General features: G+C 36.4%; 1 protein-coding gene across 6 annotated transcripts in view; it reads left to right on the top strand.

Annotated features, from left to right (window-relative positions):
- The window catches only part of R3HDM1 (R3H domain containing 1), a 108,364-nt gene that overhangs the window by 48,009 nt on the left and 39,212 nt on the right, over window positions 1-21,143 (top strand). For all 6 annotated transcript variants that reach the window (XM_081141868.1, XM_081141865.1, XM_081141867.1 and 3 more), the window contains one exon: window positions 2,243-2,366. In XM_081141868.1, coding sequence (XP_080997994.1) covers window positions 2,243-2,366 — 124 coding nt within the window. The remainder of the gene's footprint in view (window positions 1-2,242; window positions 2,367-21,143) is intronic.

Below are 21,143 nucleotides of genomic sequence, written 5' to 3'. Positions count from 1 at the left end.
TAATGAACATGGGATGTCTTTAATTTCTTTTTTATTCCTTTGTTTTTCTGCATTTAGTTTCTTTAAATCACTTGATATTGTCTTGTAGTTGATATTATCTGTGGTTGATGGTGTCTTTCAAATCTTCTACATCCTTATGTAATTTTTGTCCAGTTCTAGCAAAAATGATAGTGGGTCTATTTCTCCGTTAAACTTTATCGGTCTTTTTATAGAATTTGAATCTATATTAAGCAATTCATATTTATTATATATTTCTGATGTATTTATTGGCTCATATCATTATGAAATGTTTTTCTGTTTCTAGTACTATTCTTTGTCTCACAACCTCTTATCTGGCTTTGATATAGTGACTTCAGCATTCATTTGATTAGCAGTTCAATGGGATGGTTTTTTTCCTCTTATTTGCAACCTTTATACTTAAAGTGTCTTTTACATACAGTATATAGTTGTTGTTTTTTGCTGTTTTACCCGATCTGATCAGAGTGTCTAGTTCTTTTATCTTTTATGTAGGTATTGACATGGTTAGATGCAGGTATGTCACGTTGTTTTCCATTTGTCCTATCTAAAAATCAAATTGTATTTTATTTTTAAACAACTTCTAATGTTTCTCTCCGCCGCCCCCCCCCCACCTGAGAATATGCTTTTTACTGATTTTAGAGAGAGGAAGGGAGAGAGTGAGAGAGAAAAAAGAAACATTGATGTGAGAGAGAAACATCATTCGGTTGCCTCCTGTATCCACCCTGACCCAAAATCAAACCTGCCACACCCTTCGGTGTAAGGGATGTTGCTCCAACCCACTGAGCCACACATGCTAGGACTTTTAGGGTTTCATTTTATTTCTTCTATTGATTTTTTATCTACAGCCTTTGAATCTTGTTTTTGTGTGGTTTCTTTAGGGATTACTGCATGTATCTTTAGCTTATCACAATCTACCTCATGTATATATGAAGCTGCAAGTAAAATGTCCTAGTCACGTTAGCAGTATAATTCTTTTTACCCTCTCTCCATTGTTGTCATATATATTACATGTATATACATTATAAACCAAAAAAAATGATAATTTTTGCCATACAGCGATGGCCTTTGTTTAAGAGAAAAAAAGAGTATTATATACATACACACATACCGAAAAGTATAATACTGGATAAGATCTGAAATAAGGATGTACATATTGATTGCTGGTATCTCCAAGAAAAATTAAGGAATCACATCTGTGGTGTCTAATGTTTCAAAAATAGAATATTACAGTAAATATAGGGGATTCCTGGCTTATAACTGATCTAGAAATACTTTGCTTGACTGGTTTCCTAATGAAATGGGGGCACTCTTGAAGATCTCCATAGATCTCTGTCTTTTAGTAGTAACCCAATCAGAGGAGCAGAGCCTGAGAGCCCGTGAACCAAGTGAAGTACCACATACTTCTACCTCACTGGATTATTCTTCACCCCAGACTAGATGAGATTACTTTAAGAGAAATTCAAAGCTGATGTAAATAGCTCCAGAAGGAAAAATAAATCAAGCTAGTCTTATTGGCATTTTCTTTCCACCTTTATAAAGGTGTAATTGGCAAATAAAATTTCTGTATTGGTGTTTTAATTTGCATTAGAAACATAAGAATTACGGAATGGGACCAGCATGACTGTGCATTAATGTGGAAGTGGATAAAGTGTCTTATTTATATAGTGATTGCTGTTCAACATTTAAATTGATTGAGCTAGCAGTATATGTTTCAACCAAGAAAGGTCTAAAAAGCAATGTTAATTACAAAATAAGTTGCATGAAGTTATAGTAAAGTGCCATAAATGTAAATTTTTAAAATTCTCAACAATTTATATATAGGTAACAGATATATATATAATAGACATTTAAAACCATTTATATGAATAATATATTTTAACTATAAGATAATGGTTTTTTTGTGGAATGTAGAGCAAAGCAATGTTGGAGTGAGCCTTCAGCTATTTCAGTAATGTTTGGTTTGGTAAAAGAGGAAAATCTGAAGCATATTTGGCTGAAAAATTAAAATATACTAAATCTGATTGGTGGGCATCTTGGTAGGTGTCTTTTATACTGTATATTTGAAATTTTTTAAAAAAACACACATTTCAGTTCAAGCTAAGAAAACCAGTTTTTAGATGATTGATGTTGGAAAGAATTATTACTGATTACACTCTGATGTGCATTGCAGAAAAAATTGTATTGCAAGTAAAATTTATTTTTCCCCCCTCGATACTTATTCTAGATGCCAGCCTGTTACTGTGCTCCAGGCCACTATCACTCCAGTCAACCTCAGTATCGCCCAGTCCCTTCTGTCCATTACAATTCACATCTAAACCAACCACTGCTACAGCCTGCACAGCAGACAGGTGAGTAGTATTTCTGTCATTAATTCTTAGCGCTCAGGTATTGCTTTTTTTTTTATCCTGCCTTATTTCAGTTTTCCTTTTAAGATACTTCCACACTCAGTCTGTCAAGGGTCTCAGATATGTGCATACATATGAAAATGCAAACCAGTGATATTAAAAGAGTGGGCAAATCTTAGTGCCTGATAGCAAGTACCACACTGTCAGGATTATATGCTAAAGGGTTGGGAGCCATGATGAGAAGGTTGTACCAGGCGAAGCAGTATGGTGAGTGGCTTCCTGGTGCTCACTGCCCTTGTAGTTGAAGCCTTCTTTGCAGCATGGTCATCCACTGATGGTAACAAAAGAGGGGCAAGGCAAGTACAAATGTCTCCTGAGCCTAATTTGATTGACAACTCTAGCCTAGTGAAAATTTTTTTGTGTCTCAGTATCAGTAGGAATGCCTTTAAAAGGAATGATGTTCTTACACATCTGTTTCTGTGTTTTGTTTTTGTTTGTTGGTTGAATAGTGAAAGGTATTTTAAAACCAAAGGCAGTCTAATGCTAGGCATATCGAATATATTAAAACTCAAAAGATTACCTTTTTGCCCCTTTCAAATTTTCTTTAAGCATTTAATGAAAACAGTTGATCTCAGTATATAAAATTATCTTATTTTACTGAACTCATTTCTCTATGCATCCCACCTAGATATATACTTCTACCCTAGATGTTTAATAATGTGGGGGTTTTTTCAGCCTTTCATAACTAGGTGTTGAAGTAAAAATTTTATTGGTTTCTTTGGAGCCTTTTTAGCTGCTTGTCACCATTGGAAGCTCTCAGACTAGGTCAGCGTGACTCACCAGGGCCACATAATCCTCCACCTCCACTTAGACTGTTTCTTGCTCTTGACACTGTATAGAACTCTTAAGGGGTACTGCAGTTTCAGAAGGAAGACTTCTGCACTAGGCAATCTGATGAGAAGTGTTCTTGCTTGTCATCACTTGTGCAGTCTTCAGTGATCATTGTGACTTACCAGCTTCCTTTACAAGATAGGACTTAACATCCCTGCAGGAGAACTTCCAGTTCTTAATCTGTTGCTCCTAGGAGTTGTCTTGTACTTGGTATGTAGATTCTTCCTTTTTGTATGTTACTGGCCCTGCATTGTTTATGTGACAGATACTCTTCTAAAGGATGTTGAGCACAAACATTGGTCCTTTTAGCTAACCTACAATTTCCCCTCTGTCTCCAATATTTGAAATTTAACAATATAATCCACTTACAATGTAAACTAGTTTATGCTATGATTTTGAAGGGCATCAAAAATTGTTCTTTATACATAGAAACATTGGCTGTGACACTGCTCGTTAGCTCTAATACATTGTTGTTTTATTTTTATAGGAGTTATTTTCCGAGTTTTCGTAGAAACTCAGTAACTTCTCATATTATTTTTGTCTTGATTTTTATCTCTGAAAATTATAATGCAGATTATAGCTAATGTTATGATAATAATAAAGAAATTTACCTTCATGTTTCCCCAGTCAAGTACCTTGTGTGTGACTAATTAATATAGTTTGTTAGTGAGGCAATCAGAGATCCTTTGTTCTGTATTTTTGTGAGCTTATTAGTTTTGTTCTTTTTTCATGACTAAATTTTTGTCAAATTGCCTACAAAATTAAAACTTTTAATCACAGGTGGGACCAGTGTGCTTGTACAAATGCATCCCTGCAAAAAATATTTCCACTTGATGGAAAACAACTGAAAATTACATTCCTAATCGAAGGCCAGCATATGTGTGTGATAGCATGTGTTTATCATCAGTCATATTTTAATTTGGGGTTTTTTTCCTAATGCTAGTTATGGTGAGAAGGAAGAAAAAATAAGTAAGTTAGATTGCATCTGGATAATACAGGCACAGAGAGAATATATCTGAGTAGTTTTTGACATTGTGTGTGACTCAGAGTCAGTCATAATAAAATACTTGATAACTAGAGTTGATCCTTCCAGTTATTTTATGTAGCATCCTCTTAACTTACAGCTTAAGTTAGTTGAATCTCATTTAGTTTGAAGAAGAAAAGAGAAATAAATCCTCAAAGAATTCTTATCTGAAAGGGAAAGAAATTTCCCTTGACAGAAGTTTGACAGAGTTCAGTAGTGTCATTGCGTGTTGATAATTAATATTGAACCCTTTTATAGAATTTGTAGGATTTGGCTATTTTAAAAAGTTATAATCTAAAGGCTTCTGTAGTTAACTAATGGTAATTTTTCAAAGCCTACAGAAAACAAGCATTCATGTTTGTAGGTGTCCTAACATCAAAGTGAAATGTACTGGGGAAACAGGCAGTTTTTTGTTTCCAATTTTTTGGACAGATTTATAGCAATTTCTTTCTCAGTAATTTACAGTTTTATATGTAAACATACTTTCTGTATTTCTTTTTCTTACAACCTTATATTTTTCTACATTCTACCATCCTGATCTGATTGAAATTAGAAACTGTCACATCTTACATTTTTTTCTTCAAACAACATTTAAACATACTGTTTTCTTTTATTGCCTGAAAGGGTGAAACTAATTATTTAGCCAAATAATGAAAGCATTGATAGATTTGGAACAATTTTTCTTCACTGAGGCATAAGTAAATAATTTTTAAATGTTTATATAACTTTAAAGACATTTTTGCCATAAATTAACAAACCCAGTTGAATCAAGTATTCTTAGACCAGGTAGGGTATGGGCAGTAAAATATAGGATTTTCTCTTATTTTCCCTTTTGGAGAAAGAGAGAAAGGATTAAATGCTTTGGTCTTTTATCCATGTGTGTGCCAGAGGACCACAATAGTTATGGGTCTCCTTGACAGTAAACCTCCAGTCTGTTATGGGAACTGAATTGAAATCAGTACTGACATTACTGCTGGGGAATGACTATGCAATTCTTTTGTTATGAATGTGAAACTATCATGGTCATTCAAAACAAGGTACAGTCAACCTGTGTCAACAGAAGCAGAAGAAATTCTGGCTATATAAGGCTTTTTTGGACAATGTAGTATACGACGTGCAAGAAAACAAAATAGTCAAATCCTGGCAGCCCTTTATTTTTAACTGGTTTTAGGTATATCACTTAAGGCCTCTGGGTTTCAGTTTACTCATTTTCCAAGTAAGAGAGTTTCACTGTATTGTCTATTGAAGCCTCTGTACCCTAAAATTCCATGATTCTGTGTGTCTATCTTATGTCTAGTTCGGAAAGGTGGGAATATCGGAGACTTGGTTTTCAATAGTGGCTTACTGTCAAGAACTGAATCATATAAGCAACAGTTTCAAACAATATGGTTACTTGCTAGTTGAAATAATAAGGATTTGTTATCTTTTTATCATAAAATTTACAGCTTGAAGACTATAAAGTATACTACATATAAGGAGCTTGGTATACTTATAAAGAAACCTTTTTCTGCAGGTAGTGATTATAGCAAAGATTTTAGATTTATGAGGCCCTGGCTGTTTTCTATGTAGCTGCTTTCATTCTTATGACTCTTTTGAAAAGTTTGCAGCTTCACCATGTATGTTTAATATTTTGCAATAATTGGCCTTGTTCCTGAGCTGTTGGATTCGGGGCCGTAGCACTGTCTGAGAGGTTTACATTTCTCACAGTGAACCGGTCTCTTTTTCAGCTGCTTCCTGGCTTCTTTTTACTCAGGTTTCCACTGCTTTTTTTTTTTTCTTCCTTTCCTTTTCTTTTTCCTTTTCTTTCTTTCTTTTTTTTTTTTTTTTAATGCTGTATTAAGGTATTAACATTTGCTTGTATTTTCTTTTAATTTTAATGCCTGTTAATCATGCATCATACTCAGCAACAGGAATTTGAATTTAAATGACAACCTTGGCTTAATGTAATTAATATACCTTTTAAAAATTTGTGAAATCTATTGCTTCAATTTCTTTTCCAAAGCAGATTTAGAGTTCAGATTCAGTTCGGTTGAGAGCTTTTCTTAAAAGTTTAATGTCTTAAGTATGCCAAACTCATTAGCAAAAGTCAAATTCGTCTCTTTTCCAATTGCTACATAACTTTTTAGGATTGTTATGCATTAAAGCATGCCATCAAATAAGATACATAAAGGCATTTTAAGCTACTTGGGCTCCCACCAGGGATATAATTCCATGGGTTTTCCCCTAAACTATGATAGTGTATGCATGTGGGAAGCAAAAAGACTCTGTAAAACTAAATATCATTTTAGTTTTGCAACCAGTTGATAAATCAAAGAATATCAGTTTATTATATCTTCAGTCTCAGCTTTTCATATAACTCAGAACCATATGGTTCCAAACTGATTAAGTTTTATTACCAGCAGACTATGGTAGGGTCCTGATGAACTACACTGTGGGAGGAATGCTTTAGGATAAACAGTCTGTAAGATGCACAGAATATTGGCAGCATTTTAAGGTGCAAATTTAAAGTAATTAGGATGTAAAAGGCAAGCAAGGAAGAAAGGGCCCTGTTGTGTAAGCAGGGGAGGGGTGCTAATGATAAAGGATTTAGCTATGTCAAATAGGGACTCTGGGCACAAAGTCATTTTCTTTACTGACAGCTTTTGATGGGAGTAATAGGAATTTTGTATTTATATTACTAGGCTGGTAACCTTGGCTATCATTTTTCCATTGATTCTGTGAGCATTTCTTAGTATTGTGTGACCAGCACAGATTCAGACATTGTATAATACCTACAAATCCACCTATTTCCCTTTTCCCTTCTCCATTAACCTGCCGCCACTGAAATCTGGAGCCAAATGTATCTGGTAAGTACTCATAGACTTTCTTGAGTTGTGTAGACTCTTCAATAGGACTGTCATTTAAATAGCTGTGAGCTGTAATCTCTGTGGCTGTTTTTATTAGATTTGTTTTTTGTGTTTGTATTTATGTTTATTTCAGGCATAGAGGTAGGAAACCAGAGGGTGATAGAGGAGAAAGAATAGTGAAGGCATGCTGGCAACTGTGTCTTCTTCCAAATTCACCTAAGGGACTAGTTGAACTTGCCTGCTCTCTAAAATAGTGCCACAGACATCAGAGAGACCAGGATTACAAACTTGAGGTTTTGATCATATGGAAACAGTTCTTCTAAATTATCTTGTAAATACCTAGCTACCAATAAATTTAGGGTTGGCACAGTGGTTCCTCAAAAAAACTACCCTCATAGTGCTTCAGCTGTACAAGCTTACTCTGGAAAATTTTAATAATAAAATATAATAAACCTTATATTTATGGCTATTCTGACTAAACAGTTCTTCAGTTCTTTTTATCTTTCTAATTATATCTAGTCCATATTAAGAATGCTTTCCTTCAACACAAATGCTACTTCAGGTTGCCTGTATAAAGTAAAATGAGCCTGTTACAGCCTGGGCAATACTTTCTGCTGAACATGCTATTTCCTTCTTGCTCTCTTCTCTGTTAAAGTGAGAGAGAGTTAAAAATAGAATACTCTTTGGAACCCTCCAGGGATATACCTGGCCCATCAATTTATATTGTCCTAGTTCTCTCAGCTTGCAAAATCGATTGTGTTTTCCTCTGAAAATCCTGGAAGAAATGTGATAATATTGCAACACACAGCTCTTTAACAAAGGAGACTGACAGGGTTAAATCACACCTATAGATATGGATGTTTATTCTGTTTGGTATCACTTAAATTGGCATTGCTTGCTTTACAAAACAGATGTTTTCCCACAGTATTGACACAAATTTCTATAAAAGATATTCTGCTTTCCTCTAACTTCTGGTTAAATTCAGATATATCACAAGAAGGATTTTTTTCTTTTAATTCTGATATACTGAAACACACTTTTTATTGAAGAAAGAACAATTTAGGTAGTAGCCAAGTTGGTCATTTATTGAGTGTCAGAATACTGGAAATACTCTTCTTATAGTGCTTTTTAAATGTAATGGTACTTTTCATTCTCTAGGCATTTACTTCATTCTTATCTTCCAGCATCTTCCTCTGTTCCAGATCATTGGATTTCTTTTTCATACTCTTCAAACTATACTTTTGAAACTATCAGGACTCTGTCCCTCCCCTTCCTTTGTCTGAATAATTAGGTAATGATCCTGAAGCACCGTGCCACTTCTCTAAGTGCCACTGGAACAACTGATGCTCAGCAGCCTGAATATTTAAACACAGGTTCAGAGGAATTTGTGAGCAACTGGAACACTTCTTTAAGATGTAGATTTTATTAAGGAAGTGTGCATAAAGTGAGGCATGTCATTCATTAGATGATCTTTAATTTTATGTTGCTAATAATTTCATTAATGATTTTGTCTTACAAAGACAATAGCAAGGTTTTTCTTTAATTGGATTAGTGGAGTGGTGGTGTGGATATTTTGTTTCCTTTTAGTGCTTTCCAATTGAATATTTCTAGGTTTGCTAGTGTTTATAGTGACTTTAACCAGTGTAGATCCCATGGTCTTAAGTCATTTGAAAAGTTCTATAATCTTACTGCAACTTTTAATATCCTGCTCTTTAGAGAGTATACTCTAAAATTATACTTTTTAACCAGTTGCTGGGTTGGTTGTTGTAATTATTGGAATGAACAGTCCAACTTCTCATTTAATTGCTGGAAAAACAGCTTAGGTACGTGTCCTAATGCCAGTAGAATTTGCCTCCTAGGTGAGGTACCAGTTATACAAAGCATCAAATGTTAACTGATGGTATTTTGTGTGTTTTTTAAGCTGTGACAGCCTTAGAAAGATTCCTCAGGCCCTGACTGCTTTCTACTCAATGTGGGTCAAGCCTGGTGGGTTTTCCTGCTTTGAATGTAAAAACGATTATAAAGCTACTAAAAATGATTATAAAGCTACTTAGTGTATAGAAAAGAGCCATTGCTTCACAAAACTTCAAGACTTCACCCGTGATACAGAATATATCACCTTGTACACGAGGTGTCCATGTTAAAGATGGCATTGCCCCACTAGGTAAAGTCTGAAATCTTTTATATATATAACAACAAAAATTGTATTTCTCACAGTCTGGAAGCTGAGAATTTCAAGATCAAGGCACCAGCAGATTCAGTGTCTAGTGAGAACCTTCTTCCTGGTTTATAGACTGTGTCTTCAGGTGGCTAAGGGATCTTTTTGTTGTCTCTTTTATAAGAACACTGATCCCATTCATGAAGACTCTTCCCTCATGACCTAATCTCCTCCAAAAGACCGCACTTCCTCATACTGTTACCTTGGGGATTATGTCTCCCCCATATTCAGGAATTTGGGGAAGTCATAAACGTTCAATCCATTGCAGAGGTGTTTGGAATAGGAAGGGATGAGCGCTTCGTAGAACATGCTCTAACCCCCAAAGAGATTTAAAACAACTGTTTCCAAAGCTCTCCCTCACCTTTAACCATAGCTAAACAGTCTGAACTAGATCTTTGCACAATCAATGAGAATGCAAAAATCCTCCCCTCTGTTACTGACCGGAGACCACAAGAAGTAACTGAATCTGTTGATTAATTGCTTCAGAAATTAATCCAATATCAATTATGCAGAGACCCAGATCTTCATTTTCCACATACAAATTTCAGTAGCACTTAGAAAATATTAAATAATTTAATAGGTCAACTAATGTAATTATCTGAGGTTATATCTTTTTTCATTTTTTATTTTTTTGCTTTTAAAACAGGTTTATTGGCTCTCCCTCCCTGGAGCATGCCTGCTCCTTTCCCTTCCCTTTCCCCTCCCCATGTGCCTTACCATTAGTGCCTTATCATTAACTTCCTGACTCTCAAGCTCCAAGGGCCCTTCCTTTACCTCTATAACTTGTTTCCTCAGCCGTTTCTTCTACGAATTACTTCTCCCACCTCTATAATTTACCAAATAAATGTTCTCTTATAAAAAAATGAAAGAAAAAAGATTTACTTTCTCCTTATAAAAGTAATGCATATCATATAACAACTGGAAAGTAGGATTTACTTTAATTACCTATAATCCTGCCACCTCAAATACAGTACATTAATTTTTTCCTCCAATTTTTTTTACTTGTACCATTTTTTTTTTTAATTTTATAATAGTAAAGTCTGACTTCTTGGCAAAGCAATTCATATTGTGGAGAAGAAAGCCAAACTTATAAAAATTCTATTAGAGAAATATTCTGTTGACTCATATGGAATATGGCAACAGGGTATACATTGTGAGCAAAGGCAGCCTTTTGGGGCAAAATAGCAAAGCTAAAGCCCAAAGAGGAACAATGGAGTTTGACATGGCAATAATTAGGCTCAGAGGCACAGACCAAGGGACGTGGAACTTGAAATAAGTCACTGTTTGCACCTCCTCTTCCCCTTGCCAATTGTTTTATACACATGTGAAATCTAATTATAATTAGCCAAGGAAATGTGACCTTGAAATACAGAGGTCACACACCGTGGGCAAAATAAGTGAAGGAGAGTCCCTCCCACAGAGAGGACTGGCTGATCATATAAATAAACTCTTAGACACCTGGTCTTTTTTCAGCCTCCAAGTTCATATAGCTACCATCTGAACTGACTGTTCAACAACCTTTCACTTTGATTCCTGATTTGGATAACAATGCTTATCCTCACAAATAATCTTCAATTCAAATGAAAAAAGTTTCCTAGTTGATTATTATTTACAATAATTCTCTGTTTTCCTATGATTAAATTTATCTTGAGACTTAGGAGTGTTCAACTACAGTAAAAGTCTTCATTGCCCAGCTGGGCGTGGCTCAGCAGTTGAGCATTGACCTAGGATCCAGGAGATCAAGGTTCAGTTCCCAGTCAGGGCACATGCCCAGGTTGCAGGCTTGATCCCGGGGGGGGGCGGGGGCAATCAATGACTTTCATCATTCATGTTTCTCTCTCTCCCTCTCTCTGAAATCAATAAAGATATATTTTTTTAAAAAAGAAAAAGATAAATAAAATACTTATGTTTAAAAAAAAAATTCTTCATTAACCAAAATTCTCAGAAAATGGAAAGAGGCCAGGTGTTTAATGTTCTGCTAATTGGAACAGTATTACTGGAATATTCTTTCTACTTCAACACTTGTCCCTGAGAAAAGTAAAATTTAGAATCAGACTGCTGTGTAAAAATCATAGCTACAAAAGTCATCAGCTGGTGACCTTGAACAAGATATGAACTGCTCTGTGCTTTTGTTTCTTCATCTGAGCAATGGGGATAATTGTACCTGTTTCATGAGATTGTGAACATTAAATGAGTTAGCATGTGTAAAGTGCATAGAACAGTGCCCAAAACCTAATAAATGTCTTGTACCATCAAAGAATGAAAATTATATAGTCTAAATAAAAAGGCATAAGAATTTTGGGCTAAATTTTTGTTTGGGCTGAATTCCAGAGTGGACACAAAAAAACTGATATAGCTTTTTCTAAAATATTTAGTCTTTTGTCTTATTAGCTTCTTGAAACATTCCTTCTTAAGTGCCATAGAAAATTCAGATCAGTTGAGTTCTTTTTTCACCCTTTGATTGTTAACTTGAGCTCTAAATATGTTTTAAGAAAATTTACTTAAATACTTTCTTCCCATAGTCTTGTAAAATCCCTAATAATCACCTATTGAAGAGGCTTTCTTTTCTCCATTGTGTGTTTCTGGCTCCTTGGTGAAAAATTATCTTCCCATATATATGTGGTTTTATATCTGTTCTCAGTCCTGTTCCATTGATCTGTGTGTCTGTTTTTGTGCCAGTACTATTCTGGGTTTTGTTGTTGTTATTAATCCTCACCCAGGGATATTTTTTCCATTGATCATTAGAGTGGAAGGGAGGAGGAGGGGAGAGAGAGAGAAACATTGATATGAGGGAGAAACATCAATCAGTTGCTGCCCATACACAGCCCAACTGGGGATGAAACCCACAACCAAGGTATGTGTCCTTTCCAGGAATTGAACTTGCTACCTTTTGGTATGTGTGACGACACTCCAACCAACTGAGCGATCTGGGCAAGGTTCTTTGTCATCAATTTTCGACAGTTTTAATACAATGTTCCTTGGAGAAGGCCTTTTTAGATTGAGGTCACTAAGTGTTCTGTTTGATTCTTGGATTCAAAAATCTAGCTCTTTCCATAGGCTTGGGAAGTTCTCATCCACTATTTGTTTGAATAGCTCTCCATTCTCTTCTCCCTCTCTTGTTCTTCTGGTATGCCTGTTATTCTTATATTGCTCTTTCTGGTGGAGTCCAATAGTCCTCATAGAGTTCTTTCATTTCTTTTTATGCTCAAGCCTCTGTCTCCACCCCTTTTCATCATTTCTAGATTTCTATCTTCAATATCACTAATCTTTTCTTCCATTGATCCAAAGGAAATCTATTTCCTTTGCTTGCTAGTTCAATCTTGATTTCTTTTTTTGAGCTTTTCATCTCCAGAATTTCTATTTGGTTCTTTTTTAATTTTTTTTTTTTTAACTTGTCTTTATTGATTTCAGAGAGAGGAAAGGAGAAAGGGAGAGAGAGAGATAAAAAGGTCAATGCTGAGAGAGTCATTGATGGGCTGCCTCCTGCACACCTCCTACTTGGGATGGAGCCCACAGCCTGGGCATGTGCCCTGACTGGGAATCAAACTGTGAGTTCCTGGATCATAGGTCAGTGATCAACTGCTGGGCCATGCCAGCTGGGCTGTTTGGTTCTTTTTGAAAGTTTCAATCTCCTTGGTAAAGTACTCATTTTGTTTGTTAATTTTGTTTTCTGAGCACATTAAATTTCCTGTCTCTGTTTTCTTGCATCACATTGATTATTTTCAGAACTGCAGTCTTGGATTCTCTGTCATTTATATTACATATTTCCATATGTCTTTAAGTTTGTTTTCTGGATATTTTTCTTTTTTTTTTCCTGCCTCACTACCTTGGTTTTTCGTGGTATTTGATGGATATCTTCTCTGTCAAGGCATCTATGTATGAGTGGCATTTCTCTAGCAGGTTAATATGAAGAGGCCTTTTCTTATTTTCCAGTACGTGACTCTGAATCACAGTGTTTTATTGTTGTGATCAGACATCCATTTGTTGTTCCACCCATTCATGAATTCATTGGTTGATTCTTATATGTGCCTAGACTAGGGATCAAACCCACAACCTTGGTTTATCAAGACGACCCTTTAAGCAACTGAGCTACCCAGCCAGGGCTGAATAATAAGCTTTTTAGCTCTGAAATCCCAGTGCTGTCCTCTGTAGCCCTCAGTGTAGCTGTGCAATGTGTGGGGTTGGGGTGCACGGGGGGAACTGGCCAGCTTATTTGTTTTTTTGCCTTACTGGTAATGGTGACCTTGGACCTCCATGGGATCCCCCCTACTGCCCCAAGCCCAGAACCAGTTGCGGAATGCACCTTTAGCTTAGGGAAAAAGTAATTCGGTAGTACCAGTTCTCAGTTCTCAGTTTTGCAGATAATGTGCTCCACAACTTGGCACAAAGGGTGATGGGAAGCGAGCTCTGGGAGGCTACTGGGGGGCGGCAGGGCTCCATGGATTTGTTTCTCTGCCTGAAATGCTTATCACCCAACAACTGCGGTCATATTCCCATGCTATCCTCCCGGGTCTCTGGGCTCAGCTGCAGCTGGGACTGCTTGCACCTGCAGGAATGCCCACCTAATCTCTTTGCTCTGCCTGGCTGAAGGGAGCACCAGCTGCAACCTCTTCAGCCACAACCAGATTCCTCCCCTCTCCAGGTTGGGCCCTGCTGTGAGCTCCCAGCTGCTGAGCTGTGTCCATGGCTCATCTCAGCCCTTCTCCCTTCTCACCTTCCCCTTTGTTCGCACTTGCCCACCATTAGATGTTTCAGTGCGCAGATCTTTCAAGCGTGCTTTGCATCAAGCAAGGAATCCTTATTTAACTACAGCTGTTCAAATTGTTAGAACTTCAAGGGGAGAGACCAAGGGGACCTCTCACACCACCATTCTTCTGACGTCACTCCTGTATGTTTTTGTTTAAAGACACCTTTCTGTATGCAAAGTCTTCTCACTTGTCACTGTAAGTAAACCGCCCATGGTCCTCTGTAAAGGCAACACCTTCCCTTGTGCATAAGAGCCCATCCTCTATAATCGTTATATATTTGTTATGCTTTTAGTATATATTATTTTGATTTCATTCTGTTAAGAATATTTTTTATCTTTTTAATCAGTAATCAAATATTGAGTGCCCACTTTTTTGGCTTGGCTGTGTGATAGCTGATATGGGTGTTTGGGGGGTTTTTTGTTGTTTAATGTGTGTGATATTTATAACCTCACCCTTAAAAAGCACACCATATTTCAGGTTTTTTAAAATTTATCTTTTTTTTTTTTTAATATATCTTTATTGATTTCAGAGAGAGGGAAGGAGAGGGAGAGAGAGAGATAGAAACATCAATGATGAGAAAGTCATTGATCGAGCCCGCAACCTGGGCATGTGCCCGGACCGGTAATCGAACCCTGATCACCTGGATCCTAGGTTGACGCTCAACCGCTGAGCCACACCCGGCCAGGCTAAAATTTATCTTTATTGTTGAAAGTATTATAGATGTCCCCTTTTTTCCCCCCACCACACATCTACTCCACCCCCAGGCGTTGCCCATATGATTGTGTCCGTGAGTTATGGGTTATGCATTTATGCATATAAGTTTTTTGATTAATCTCTCCCCACCCCCGCTTTCCCCCTGAGTTTCCTCAGTCTGTTCCATGCTTCTGTGTTTCTGGGTCTGTTTTGTTCATCTCTTTATTTTGTTCATTAGATTCCACATATGAGTGAAATCATGTGATACTTGTCTTTCTCTGACTGGCTTATTTTACTTAGCATAAAACTCTCCAGTTCCTTCCATGCTTTCCCAAAGGGTAGGAGGAGATCCTCCCTTTTTATAGCTACGTAGTATTCCATGATGTAAATGTACCACAGCTTTTTTTATCCACTCATCTAGTGATGGCCACTTGGGCTTTTTCCAGCTCTTAGCTATTGTAAATTGTGCTGCTTTAAACATAGGGGTGCGTAAGTTCTCTCTGATTAGTGTTTCCGGTTTCTTAGGATATGTGGCCATGTCGTTTTTAATTTTTTGAGGAAACTCCATACTGTTTTCCATAATGGATGCACCAGTCTCCATTCCCACCTGCATTGTTACTAGCATTTTCTTTTCTCCACATCCTCGCCAGCACTTGTCCTTTGTTGATTTGTTGACAGTAGCCATTCTGGCAGGTGTGAGGTGATATCTCATTGTCGTTTTAATTTGCGTCTCTCTGATGATTAGTGACTTTGAGCATTTTTCATATGCCTCTTGGCCATTGTATGTCCTCTTTGGAGAAGTGTCTATTTAGGTCATTTGCCCTTTTTTAAAGTATACTTTTTTTTTTCTTTTTTTTTTCCGGGGAGAGGGAGAGATAGAAACATCAATGATGAGAGAGTCATTGATCGTCTGCCTCCTGCACGCCCCCTACTGGGGATCAAGCCCACAGCCCAGGTGTGTGCCCTGACCGGGAATCGAATTGTGATCTCCTAGATCATAGGTCAGTGCTCAACCGCTGGGCCACACCAGCCAGGCCCTTTGCCCATTTTTTAATTGGATTGTCTTCCTTTTAAGTTGTATGAGTTCCTTACATGTTTTAGATATTAACCCTTTATCAGATGTGTCATTGGCAAATATGTCCTCCCATACAGTGGGCTTTCTTTTCATTTTGTTGGTGGTTTCTTTTGCTGTACAGAAGCTTTTTATTTCTATGTAGTCCCATTTGTTTATCTTTTCCTTTATTTTTCTTGCCCAGGGTGATTTATCAACAAATATATTGCTACAAGAGATGTCTGAGATTTTGCTGCCGATGTTTTCTTCTAGTATTTTTATGCTTTCACATCTTACATTTAAGTCTTTTATCCATTTTGAGTTTATTTTTGTGTATGGTGTAAGTTGATGGTCTAGTTTCATTTTTTTGCATGTACCTGTCCAGTTCTCCCAAGATCATTTATTGAAGAGACTGTCTTTACTCCATTATGTACTCTTGCTTCCTTTGTCAAATATTGAGTATAATTGCTTGGGTCAATTTCTGGGTACTCTGTTCTGTTCCGCTGATCTATGTCGTTCTTATGCCAGTACCAGCCTGTTTTGATTACAGTGGCTTTGTAGCATAACTTGATATCTGGTATTGTGATTGCTTCAACTTTGTTCTTCTTTCTCAAGATTGCCTTGGCTATTCATGGTCTTTTTTGGCTCCATATAAACTGTTGAAGTGTTTGTTCTAGATCTGTGAAATATGCTGTTGGTATTTTAATAGGCATTGCATTGAATTTATAGATTGTTTTGAGTAGTATGGACATTTTAATGATGTTAATTCTTCTAGTCCATGAACATGGTATATTCTTCCACTTGTTTATATCTTCCTCTATTTCTTTTTTCAGTGTCCTGTAGTTTTCCAAGTATAGGTCTTTTACTTCCTTGGTTAAGTTTATTCCTAAGTATCTTAATTTTTTTGTTGCAACAGTAAATGAGGATTTTTTTCGTTTCTGCTTCTGAGAGTTCATTATTGGTGTATAAAAATGCCATCAATTTCTGGGTGTTAATTTTGTATTCTGCTACCTTGCTGAATTCATTTATTAAATCTAGTAGTTTTTTAGTGGTCTTTAGGATTTTCTATGTACAATATCATGTCATCTGCAAATAATGACAGTTTTACTTTCTTCTTTCCAATTTGGATGCCTTTTGTTTTCTTCCTCTCTGACTGCTGTGGCAAGAACTTCCAGTGCTATGTTGAATAAAAGTGGTGAAAGTGACCACCCCTGTCTTGTTCCTGTTCTTATGGGAAACAGTTTTAGTTTTTGCCCATTGAGTATGATGTTGGCTATAGGTTTGTCATATATGGCCTTTATTATGTTGAGGTATGATCCCTCTATTCCCACTTTGCCGAGTGTTTTTATCAAAAATCGGTGTTGGATTTTGTTAAATGCTTTTTCTGCATCTCTTGATATGATCATGTGATTTTTGTCTTTTAGTTTGTTTATGTGATGTGTATCACATTTATCGATTTGCAAATATTGTACCAGCCGTGCATCCCTGGAATAACTCCCACTTGGTCATGATGTATGATCTTTTTAATATATTGCTGGATCCAATTTGCTAATATTTTGTTGAGGATTTTAGCATCTATGTTCATCAGGGATATTGGCCTGTAATTTTCTTTCTTTGTAATGTCTTTATCTGGTTTTGGAATTAACCTAATGCTGACTTCGTAAAAAGAGCTTGGAAGTGTGCCTTCCTCTTGGATATTCTGGAATAGTTTGAGAAGGATAGGTGCTAATTCTTCTTTGAATGTTTGGTAAAGCTCCCCTGTGAAGCCGTCCAGACCAGGGCTTTTGTGTGCTGGGAGTTTTTTGATTACTGGTTCAACTTCATCAGCAGTTATCGGCCTATTCGGGTTTTCTGATTCTTCCTGACTGAGTTTTGGAAGGTTGTGTTTTTTAATATCTCCACTATCATTTAAGATCATGTTCCCATTTATTTATGCCACTTCTGAATGACATACTAATATTAATCATTTTTCTACTTTCACAGGGTTTAAAATCTAGAACTTCTGTTTCATTTTCACTGCTCTTTCACTTGTAAACTCTTTGCTTCTCTGCCAGTATGCTTTTTTTTTTTTAATATATCTTTATTGATTTCGGAGAGAGGAAAGGAGAAGGATAGAGAGATAGAAACATCAATGATGAGAGAGTCATTGATCAGCTGCCTCCAGCACGACCCCGGCTGGGGATCGAGCCTGCAACCCAGGCTTGTGCCCTGACCAGGAATCGAACCTCGATCTCCTGGATCCTAGGCTGACTCTCAACCACTGAGCCATGCCCAGCTGGGCAGTATCCTTTATTTTCTTCTTTTTTTTTCTTCTTTTTTTCCTTTTCTTTTAATTATCACTCAAGGATATTTTTTCCATTGCTTTTCAGAGAGAGAGAGAGAGAGAAACATCGATGTGAGAGAGACATATCGATTGGTTGCCTCCTGCATGTGCCCCCACCGGGGCCGGGGATCTAGCCTGCAACCGAGGTATGTGCCCTTGGCCGGAATCAAACCCGGGACCCTTCAGTCCACAGGCCAACTCTCTAACCACTGAGTAAAACCGGCCAGGGCTCTTCCAGTATTCTGTTGTGCCTTATCTTCTACTTCTCACTCCATATAGCGTATCCAGCCACTCCTAACTCTTGCCTATTCCTCTTTAATTCCAAGCCCAAATGTCACTACCTCATGTCAGTCAGGATTAATTTCTCCATCTTATTTTTATAAGACCCTATTTATTCTGCTACTCTGATATGATGTCATGGTTAAGAACACCTAATTATAAAGATAGGGACCATGTCTCATCTTTATGTCACCCACCAGACACAGCTTGGACTCACAGCATCCTTTTTACTACCCTCTGTAACAAATGACTAGGTACTGGAGTCAGCTGTTTCAGATGTCATGATATGTTGTCACATTTTCAAAATGTGCAGGATGTGTGTGTAGATATACACATTTATGTATATATGTGTGTGTGTGTATCTTTATTAGTTGTCATGGATATTAATGGAAACTCTCTTGTTTTCAGGAATCTGAAGTACCACTGGAAATTCACTGATGCTAATTTTATGTCATAGTATCCACGTGACTCTACATTGCACCACTATGACATGAAATCTGCAGCTATTAAAAAGCTTTCTGTGTCAGACTTTCTTTTCATAAGAGAATTTTAGTTAGAAGGCCTCCAAGGTGAATCTTCAAAAATTAGTAAAAAAAGGTTTCATTTAAAAATATTTTATTTAAATACTCATAACTTTAAAGTTTTCACATGGAATTTTTTCAATAACCGATTAACTATTAAATGATTTAGTTTTAAGTTTGCAGAATGCAGAGCATTTTTTTAGGGTTAGTAAATTTAGATAAAGGAAATTAGAAGCACATTTGAATATAAATTGCCATTTTTCAAAGTTTTCTTTTAAAGCAACCTATAGCTTTGAATATTGTGAATAAGCTACAAAAGTAATTTGAAAAACACTTTAAGTTTCTTAGGGGTTACATTATACTGAATCCTGCCAGCTGTCCACATTTTTCTTTTAAATTTTAGTGGACTGTAATTCTGACAAGTCCATTGTAAGAAGTTGCTTCCCCAGTCTATAAAGAACTAAGCCCAAATTCTAATGCTGCAGTATATGCGTGCGTGCGTGCGTGTGTGTGTGTTTTCAGATGTGGTGTTTCCAACACAAGAAAACATGTTATATTCGCATCCCATTTTCACTCTGGCTCTTTATTTTCCTAGGGGTGAAAGTGTGTTGGTGTATTTTTTACAGTGTTTGGTATTTAGGGTATGAATTTGAAATACTTGTCATTTGATAAACTGAAAATAGGGTTGAATGTTAATTATTACACTAAAGAGCAAGAAAGAAGTTTTCTTCTGCTCGTCCTTTATCTGCCTACAAGTTTAAGTATTATAGGAAATTCACAGGGAGAAAGGTTTAAGAAACAGCATATGATCAATCACTTACTACAGGTAAGGACTAGAATATACATTTTTTTGTACAAAGTTAGATTGGTGAAAAGAAATATGTCCCAAAAGCACTGTTGCTGTAGAAATAGTATCATTTTCCAAAACCCTTCACTATTAAAGGATTGACTATAACTGGAGTTTTAGTTTGTTGTTAATATGTTGCTTGGTTACCAGATATACTTTGTATTTACATCTTTAGGGAAGGTTAATGCTTAATTTTATTCAGTTATTTAGTCATTGAGTAGAATCGCCAAGGCTTCTGGTTAACTATAGTGATACTGTTGTCTACAGTCAATACATGAGATGGGAGCTTTGCCATTTCTGTTGCTTTAGGGATTAATAAGAATGAAAATGAAAACTGATATTTAGAAGATAGTAAAATATATTATGATATTATCAGAGAAATCATGTCACTGACCTTTAGTTATGGAAGTTTGTATACGCAATGCCATAATTTGGGTCATCTTTGTAGAAACTTTTAAATATCCTGAAGCTGGAAGGTTAGTTATTTATTTTTATCTGGTTTCTTTGCCTTTTCCTTTTCTTTTCTTTTTTTTACAAAGAATTTGTTGTAGCTTCTATAATTTACACAAGTCTTAAACTAATTGGTTTACCTAAAGGAATCCTCTTCGGATCAGGAGACAAAATACAATTCATATTCACTAGTCAAAAACTTATCATTGCTGATTCTTATTTAAATAACTGATAAATTCACTCAATAAAAAGTAAACTTTTACTCTTAACTGACTACTTACACTGCCAACAGCTCCTTCAGCTTAGGGGACAGTGGTCTTCTACCTTTTGATTTATAGCTTCTGGCAGATTAATCTCTTTAAGCATCTATTTCTCTGTTTAAGTGACTTTAATACAATAAGGAAGTCGTCTAAAAAATATTACTACATAACTCCCTTTGCTTGTGCCCTTGACCCATCCCTAATACAGGAATTGATAGCTTAGTGTGATTTTTTTTTTTTTTCTTTCTTTCTAACATATAACCATTCTGTAAAATTCTTTCCCTTTCCCCTTATGTTGGCCTCCAGAAAAGCCAGCTTCATAGACATGCAACCTCTGCAGTTACACAGGACGCCATGCTTGGGGCAATGTTCTATTATTACCAGTTCGAAATTCTCAATAATATTTTAGAAAGGTGCTCTGCATTTTGGGTGTTGTTGGGTTTTTTTTTTGCATTGGGCCTCACAAATTTAGCTAGTCCTGGTCCCTAGAAACTAGTTGTCATAATAGATTTTAATACATACTAAATAGTAATTGTCTGTGTAAACCAAGTCTGTGACCCTATAAATTTCCCCAACTGCAAAGGAAAACTTTATACACAAATTTTATTTGAATGTATTTTAAGGGAGAA

The sequence above is a fragment of the Miniopterus schreibersii genome (assembly GCF_964146895.1).
Source record: "Miniopterus schreibersii genome assembly, chromosome: 7".
NCBI classification, from domain to species: Eukaryota; Metazoa; Chordata; class Mammalia; order Chiroptera; family Miniopteridae; genus Miniopterus; species Miniopterus schreibersii.
This window is presented reverse-complemented; position numbering and strand designations above follow the sequence as displayed.